The sequence below is a fragment of the Sphaerodactylus townsendi genome, linkage group LG15, assembly GCF_021028975.2.
Source record: "Sphaerodactylus townsendi isolate TG3544 linkage group LG15, MPM_Stown_v2.3, whole genome shotgun sequence".
Lineage (NCBI taxonomy): Eukaryota > Metazoa > Chordata > Lepidosauria > Squamata > Sphaerodactylidae > Sphaerodactylus > Sphaerodactylus townsendi.
In genome coordinates, this window is record NC_059439.1 from 33720208 (window position 1) to 33729430 (window position 9223).

The window sequence follows — 9223 nt, forward strand, 5'->3', positions numbered from 1 at the left end:
AAGAAGAAGAAATTGGATTGATACCCCACCTTTAATCTGTATCCGACCATAAACCAAAGGGAGAAACGGGGGAAGATGCATTTAAAATTTAAAATCAGGGATGTATTATAATAATGAGAAACTCTTTTCTTTTGAATACAGATTTACATTTACCTTTGTCAACATTGTAAAACAATCTGAGTTCCCTTTTTTGGAATGATACAAAGACTATTTCTTCACACCTTTTCTCCACGCTGCACAATCTGTCGTATATTTAGCTTCCATATACAGTCAAACCAATACTGAAAGATTTGAGGCCAGCCAAGCCTAAAAAAACAAGGACTGTAGATATAGGGATACAAGGCAATGAGGTATAAGCAGTTAGTTTGAGTATAATTTCAATAGATACTTCATAAACCGTTCATAAAGATTATTCATAAATTTCACTAAGCTAGGAATGCAGCAAATTCAAACTGCAGAAAACAGTTACTGCAACTGTAACCGTTGGAAGTCTGCTGAGGCAGTTATGCATTACTGTGTAACTAGCTGATTCACTGAATGTAGAAGCTGTATGCTGCCTTACTTAGCTAAACACACAATAAGAGAATTCAATCTGTAAGTAACTGTATCAAAAACAATGTTTATGACATGCTCTCATTATATGTTTGTTTATTACCTTTATATCCAGTGAAATAATCACAATATATCTTTATGAATAATCTTTATGAACGGTTTATGAAGTATCGATTGAAATTATACTCAAACTAACTGCTTATACCTCATTGCCTTGTATCCCTATATATACAGTCCTTGCTTTTTTAGGCTTGGCTGGCCTCAAATCTTTCATATATTTAGCTTCTGAAGATTCTTTTTGTCACTCATTTTTGTCCAGTTTTTAACAACCTCATCAATTTTGATTTGCAAACTTCCAATTACACACAGATTTGGTATACATTATTGGTCCTGTCTAAAATCATTTCCTCCTCACCCACCCACACACACCCCTCCACACTTCCTATAAAATATTTAAGAAAACTTGACATGTGATCAGAAAGTTCTTATATTTACTACAAGCAGAGCAGAAGACACATAATTCAGAAGGAGATTGGAAAGAGGGATTCAGTAATGAGGAGTGCCAGCCTAACACACATTTTTAAAAATGTCATCATTTAAGAACTCCTCGGGGTTTCAGGTCACTAGAAGCAAGAGAGAAATGTTGATTCCTTACACTGGAATCTCGAACAACTCCCATGAAGGATGATCAGTGAAGAGTAATTCAGGGATATGGTACATTGTCAGAAAAGTCAACCCACCAATGTAGAGATCCCCTGGCTGATACCATTCATTTGGAATAGGGAAAGGGTCCTCCATGGGGCATGTCCTACCATCCACTTGGCATGCCATCTCAAGCAGAAGCAGCAGCAATAGTGCCAGCCCCAACATCTGCAAGCAACACAACTCCGGATCTAACCTGTCCTGCATCTGCCTCCAGCTTCAGCCTGAATGAACCTATTTATCTTGGATGGTAGCTAAGTCTCTCCACATAGTTCTTCAGTTATAAACTAAGGCACCACCACAAGAACACATGTGGGCCACGAATGTCAGCTGCAATTGCAAATATTCTGAAGTCAGGTCCAGCTTCACAAGGCAAAACGTGCGGGCACAGACATACACAGACTATTCTCTTCCCTGACGTTTCAGTGGCAAAGGGGATTTTATGACCATTTTCAGACTTGCCGATTTGTTGTTTTCCAATGGTTTGGCCAAGGAAACAAATTACAGGGATTAAAGTAATTCTAGAGGGAAAACATTGTCGTTGCAAAATTTCAATAACATAATAACAGATATTTTTCCCCCAGATGAGGCCTTTGAACTTATCCATCACGTTTGTTAGGATTCTCAGCTAATGGCTGAAAAGCAAGTGTGTGGGGGGGGGGGGGCGGGGAGAGGAACAGAAGGAAAGTATTGATGACAACATCACTTCCAACCAATACCAGAAGCGACACCATGTTGCTTTGGTAATGTAAAGGTGAATCTTTTGAATTAGGCAAATCAATTCAAGGGCTTCATTAATGTACATCAGATTCAAAGCTGGTTTCTACAACCCAGTTGAGTTACATTAAACCAACTTGCTTGCCCATGTCTTTTGTGTTAGGCAGTTCAGTGTCGGGCTAGAGCCCGCTTAACAGTAACATTCTAGATAAACAAAGGGACAACAGCACAGCTGACAAAAAGGAGGATAAAGGAAATATGCAACATAGCCTTGCTATTCTGACTGTCCCATCTTGCCTTTTACAAGACTCCTAGTAGACAGAAGAAAGGCACAAAAAGCGAAGAAGTCACAGAGAATCTTCCGGCATAGGCGTTAGAAATAGGGTTGCCAACTACCAGGTCATAGATGAAGAACTCCGGCTATTACCATTTAATTGAATTGGTATCTGTCTCTTATCTAGGTAATTCTGCGTGATATAAAAAGAACTATCCCATTTCATCTTAGTAAGAAGCAAAGAAGTACTTGTTGCTGAAATGTCTCCCATCCATTGGATGCTTTAGCAAATCCCCGGGAATTTTGGGGGTGGTGCCTGGAAACAGTGGATTGAGGAGGTGATGCCACTTCCTCTGTTGCCTTCTTGGAGTTCTATCAGTCACTAATGTCTTCACCATAGAAAATGGTAATCCTTCAGGTAGTTCCCCGAGCAAACATGGGGTCATTACTGATCCATGCAGTGACATAGTGAAGAACGAATCTAGTAAAGAACAAATCAAGAAGTGGCACAGTGATAATGGGGGACTGTCTTTAAAACTCTGTATGTTAAAGAATGACGGTACAATGTGAAGATTAACCTATATGAATCAGACGTACATCGTTGGTGTTTTCCTTCAGATGGTCAATCGCTGGAATTTTTAAATGCTGATGTTTTAATGTTGAAAGTTTTCAATGTGTGTAAATGGTTATTAAAATATTTAAGTTATTTTGTAAACCACCTCAAGCCCAAAGGGGAGGGACAGCCTCTTAAATCAAATAAACTCTTAGAGTGTTCTTTCAGCCACAATGGTCTTTACCATAGAAAATTGTAAACCTTAAGGTGGTTCCCAGAGCAAGCATGGGTCATTACTGATTCATGTAGTGAATCAATAATGAGAGGGAAATCAGAGAGAAATTTTTCTCTCTTTCTAACAATACTAAAACCAGGGGCATACATTGAAAATGCTGGTGGGAAGAATTAGGACTAATAAAAAGAAAAATTTCTTTACGCAATGCGTGATTGGTGTTTGGAATATGCTGCCACAGGAAGTGGTGATGGCCACTAACCTGGATAGTTTGAAAAGAGTCTTGGACAGATTTATGGAGGAGAAGTCGATCTATGGCTCCCCATCTTGATCCTCCTTGATCTGAGATTGCAAATGCCTGAGCAGACCATGTGCTTGGGAGCAGCAGCAGCAGCAGCAGAAGGTCATTGCTTTCATCTCCTGCATGTGAGCTCCCAAAGGCACCTGGTGGGCCACTGCGAGTAGCAGAGTGCTGGACTAGATGGACTCTGGTCTGATCCAGCAGACTAGTTCTTATGTTCTTAATTGCTCTATTAAAGAACTAATCAAGAAGCAGCACAGCTGAAAACAGTGGACTGTCTTTAAAACTCTGTATGTTAAAGGAAGATGGTACAATGTGAAGATTAACTTATATGAACCAGACATACATCAGTGGTGTTTTCCTTCAGATGTTCAATCGCTGGAAGTTTTACATGCTGATGTTTTAATGTTGAAAGTTTTCAATTTGTATAAACGTTTATTAAAGCATTTAAGTTATGTTGTAAACCACCTCAAGCCCAAAAGTGGAGGGGCAGACTCTTAAATTAATCATACTATTGTGGGGGTAGGACTGACCCCTATAGAAGCGTAAAATTCCTATCATGGTCTCATTGTCTTATTTCTATACACAATATAGGACAGGTATATTAGAATGGTTTTAATTGTTCTTCCTCCTAATCAGCTGATTCCTGTTATTTAGATCAGGTCTCAGAAGAATAATGTAGCATTTGGGGGAAAAGATGCAGGCCAGTAACCCAGCACTGGAGGCCAAGATAGAGAAGATCTCAACAGCTACCATGTATTTCCCTTTGGTGCTCAAGTAGGTTGGAATGAAAGACAACCAAACACTGCAGAACACCACCATACTGAAGGTGATGAACTTGGCCTCGTTGAAGCTGTCCGGCAAATGTCTGGCTAGGAAAGCCACAGTCAAGCTCATGAGGGACAGAAGTCCCATGTAGCCCAAAGCGGTATAAAATAGGAAGACGGATCCTTCATTGCACCGGGCGATGATTTCTCTTGTCAGGGACCGTGTGTCCAAATCTGGGAACGGGGGAGAGGTTGCTAGCCACACGACACAAATGGCTGCTTCCATCAGGGAACAGGAAAGGACAACAGAGGTGGTCAGTCTTTTCCCCACCCACTTCCTCATGGGTGATCCTGGTTTGGTAGCCATGAAAGCGACAACCACAGTGATGGTTTTGGCCAAGACACAAGAAACAGCCACTGAGAAGACGAGACTGAAAGCTGATTGTTGGATGAAACAGGTCACCTTCCTGGGCTGTCCAATAAAGAGCAAGGAACACAAAAAGCAGAGCAGGAGGGAAACCAGGAGAGCGAAGGTGATATCTCGGTTGTTGGCCTTAACTATGGGGGTGTCTTTGTGTTTAATGAAAACTGCCAAAACCCAAGAGGTGATCAATGAAAAACTAAAAGCAGTAGCAGACAAGGTGATCCCTAAAGGTTCTTGATAAGACAGAAAACTTAGACATCTCGGCATACATCGATCATGCTCCAAGCTTGGATATTCAGCATCTGGACACAGGATACAGTTCTCCATATCTGGAAAGAATAGGAAATGTGTCCTATGTCAGGATCAATTCAGAAGAGACACCAGATGAATTCTCATGACCACCTTTGCTGTCAGATCAATGAGGGGATAATTTTTTTAATTTACTATTAAATTTACATCCTGCACTATTTCTGCAGGGCCCAGGCCAGGTCACAACATAAAAAATATACAATCAATAAAACCATTAAAATAGCAATACAATTATTTTAAAAGGTTTTAAAAAATTCAATGCCTAATAAATAATATTAATAGGACATGATGTTGGTTTTGAATAAGGAACTCTCATTACCACCTTTGCTGTCAGATCAATGAGGAAATATTTATTAATTTATTCTTAAATTGATATCCCTCCCTATTCTTGCAGGGCTCAGGACGGCTTACAACATAAACATATGCAACCAATAAAACCATTAAAATAGTAATACAATTATTAAAACAGTCTAAAAATCCCAATGCCTAATAAATAACAATAGATGGTTATAAAGCAGTGGCATAGGAGGTTAAGAGCTCGTGTATCTAATCTGGAGGAACCGGGTTTGATTCCCAGCTCTGCCGCCTGAGCTGTGGAGGCTTCTCTGGGGAATTCAGATTAGCCTGTACACTCCCACACATGCCAGCTGGGTGACCTTGGGCTAGTCACAGCTTCTCGGAGCTCTCTCAGCCCACCTACCTCACAGGGTGTTGGTTGTGAGGGGGGAAGGGCAAGGAGATTGTAAGCCCCTTGGAGTCTCCTGCAGGAGAGAAAGGGGGGATATAAATCCAAACTCTTCTTCTTCTTCTTCTAAATAATAATAATTGGTCATGATGTTTGTTTTGTATATCAAAAAAGGCATTTTACATGATCTAATGAGTCATATGTCATCATGGGCTAAATGTCCTTCAGAAACCAAGCTGGGCCATTTGGTGACCATCCCAAAGTATGTAGAGATGAAGAGCAATTCATGAAGCAGCCGATCATTCACTGCCATAGGTGGGTAGATTGTGGAGAAGATAACCTTGGCATGGACCACCTTCAGCCAAGCCCTAAGTTTATCCTTAACAAACTGAGGGAGGGAGAGGTCTTTTGACCCTGCCAGTGAATTCATAGGTTGGGATACACAAGGCCAGTGCTAATGACAGCCAGGTTTGAAGCCAGGATGGCCTTTCACAACTGCTGGAAGTCATTGAACAGCCTTGGTTGCAAACCACATTTAAGAAGTGGAGTGAACAGGTTGAGGGTTCAAATTAGCTATTTAATTTCATAACAAAGCCAAGTCTAGCCGAGCTCTTGTCACATATCTCATTTTGCTGATGGTGGGGGAGCTGGAACAACAGAAGAACTAACTGAATTATTTAATGCAATACATGCACAAGGTAGCCACACATCTTTTACCCTCTTGATTTGTGATCTTCCCTTCTGGGCACTGAATACAATCATAGCAGCAAAATTTCTCCCCTTCCCTCTTTCTCTTCTGATTTCCTGGTTTGCCCTTGTCATTACAGAGAGATATGGGCAGGCTCTGTACAAAAACAGGATGAGTTTAGGATGAGATAGTAGCAGCTGCAAACAATCGAAACATTAGTTCTTGGATGACCAGCTAGTATAGTTCAGGACATTATTTTTCCAGCATCTCTCTTCCCTGAGAAAAATAGAGAAATCAAAGAAATGACACTCATTTTAGAAACTGTCCAATTTCTAAGAAAGGAATGAGCAGATTTTTATTGGGTTGCATTTGTTTTGAAATGTTGTCCAAATTGTAAATGGTTGGTGCCTTGAAGTCAAAGCTCTCTTTAGTTCTTAAATCCAATTTCTAAACCTGGAATGACATGAAAAACTGAGAATATATATGATTTCCACTCTGGTCATCCAAAACAATGAATCCAATTTTCAATATGGCCAAGTAATCCAGAGACTGGAGACATGAATGTACAAGAATAGAAGACAAGTCTCATGTTTGAAGAAAAATCTAAAAATTGGGGGAGGGGGAATCAATTGGGGGTTAATTAACCCCCTCCCCACGCACACACACACACACACACACAAATGTAAGCAGTGCCTGTAACTTTAAGAAACTCAGTAGCCATTGTGTCTGTTGTTTCTATCTATCTATCTATCTATCTATCTATCTATCTATCTATCTATCTATCTATCTATCTATCTATCTATCTATCTATCTATCTATCTATCTATCTATCTATCTATCTATCTATCTATCTATCTATCTGGAGGTTTTATGTTCCGAACAAATTTCTGGAATTCTAGAAGCTCACTTGAGTGGCTCTTGAAGGAAATAGCCCCGTGGAAGTATTCAAAATCAAAATCTCCATGCAAGTGTGGTGCTATGAAATCTAGCTTGGCTGTTACCACCCACACCTTCGTTAATGAGGTATTTTCCTTATAGTTAGAACTGCCCAAAAGCAGGCGAAAACTAAGTACTGGAATAGCAAAAGATTCTCCATAGAGGATAATGACATTGGCTTTACTGTCAGTGAGAGGCTCATATATACTTGAGGCTACACTGAACATATCATATATGGAATTCACATGTGGTTTGTTGACAATCCTTTCTGTGAAGGCCAGACAGATTTCGCTCTGAGAGAGCAGTGGTTCCAGGACCTGCTGAAAATGTTCTCCGTAATCATCGTCTGAAATAAAGAGCCCAACCCACCTCCATCCAAAATGCTGAAGCAACAAAATAATCCCAAGATGCTCATGGGATGTATTAGAAACCATGTAAAACATGGAAGTCAGTTGTTTGGCATTCTGCTTAAGGGTGAATGAGCCATACGGGAGCTAAAGAGACAAGCAAAGGTAGTTTAGAGATGAGAATGGATGAATGTCCTTTTTTATGTTTACTGTTTATGGCCAAATTATCCCCAGATCACTGGAATATAGGACCATTTCTGGAACAAATCATAGGAACAAATCATCACAGAACTATGTTGTGCTACCTAGTCCTAAGAAGAGACTCTCCTGGCCCCCACAAAGGAACTCTTTGGTGGGACTGTGAGTTACTGTCATCCCTGTCATGAGAGACGTGGAGTGGGACACACAAAGTAAAATACGATGCTGAGCTAGATGGGCCACAGGTCTCTACTGATTGTCTTAATGTTAAAGAAAACAGCACAGCTTGTGGAATCACCCCAAGACACAGAGCATACCTGTGGAATCTTGTAAAGATGTAGGATATTCGCCATATAGAAGGACATGTCAGGCTCAAGTCCCCCGATGACGGCCATGACATTTTTCTGCTCATCACATTCATAGTTTGGAAAATATCTGTGCAATTTGAACAACAGATCCAGAGTGGTGCGAAAGGTCACCTTCGCATCATTGCAGATGTCATAGATGTGGAACCCAAGAGTGACATTAGACAAGATCTTGGGGTTCTCGTTGATCTCATTGACTGCAAACACCAAGGCCAGGATGTGCTGGTAGAACTGTGGAAGCATGCTGAGGAGGAGGAGGAGGAGAAGAAGAAGAAGAAGAAGAAGAAGAAGAAGAAGAAGAAGAAGAAGAAGAAGAAGAAGAAGAAGAAGAAGAAGAAGAAGAAGAAGAAGAAGAAGAAGAAGAAGAAGAAGAAGAAGAAGAAGAAGAAGAAGAAGAAGAAGAAGAAGAAGAAGAAGAAGAAGAAGAAGAAGAAGAAGAAGAAGAAATTGGATTTAAACCCCCCTTTAGTCTGTATCCAACCATAAACTAAAGGGGGAAACAGTGGAAGATGCTTTTAAAATTTGAAATCAGGGATGTATTATAATAATGAGAAACTTTTCTTTTTAAAAACACACATGATGAGAACACAGTGCAAACAAACCCACACACAGTTCTAAAACACAATCTATGTCTCATGAAAACATCCTGAGAATTGTGAAATTAGAATGAGGAAGGGAATATGGTGTCTGAGGAGTAACAGAAGAGTTTCAATTCATACCCCCCTTTCTCTTCTGTAAGGAGACTCCTTTCTTTTCCTTTCCCCACAACAGACACCTTGTAAGGAACATGGAACGGAGAGAGTCCTGAATGACCTGTGACTCGCCCAGCATCACCCCGAAGGAATGTAGGAGTGGGAAAACAAATCTAGTTCAACCTATAAGAGTTGTCGGCTCATGTGGAGGAGTGGGGAATCAAACTTGGCCCTCCAGATTAGAGTAACCACTACAACACGCTGAAATGTTTCATGTAAGATGTTTCATATAAGGAACACTGCATTTGAAATGTCCAGACCTGGATAGCCAAGACTGGTCTGATTTTGTCAGATCTCGTCAACTAAGAATGGTCATCCCAGCTTAGTCCTTCTATTGGAGGCCACCATGGAAATGCAGGGTCATTACATTGAGGCAGACAATAGTAAACCACCTCACTTCTGTTGGTCTCTTGCCTTGAAA

At 40.5% G+C, this 9223-nt stretch overlaps 1 protein-coding gene across 1 annotated transcript; it reads right to left on the minus strand.

Annotated features, from left to right (window-relative positions):
- Positions 1 to 3905: 3905 nt before the first annotated feature.
- On the minus strand, positions 3906 to 8293 carry LOC125444353 (vomeronasal type-2 receptor 26-like). The gene is made up of 3 exons (XM_048516763.1): positions 8003 to 8293; positions 6234 to 6360; positions 3906 to 4851 (listed from the first exon to the last, which is right to left on the minus strand). Exons 1-3 carry the CDS (start codon positions 8291 to 8293, stop codon positions 3947 to 3949), a joined length of 1323 nt encoding a protein of 440 aa, XP_048372720.1. The 3' UTR covers positions 3906 to 3946.
- Between the last annotated feature and the right edge of the window lie 930 nt (positions 8294 to 9223).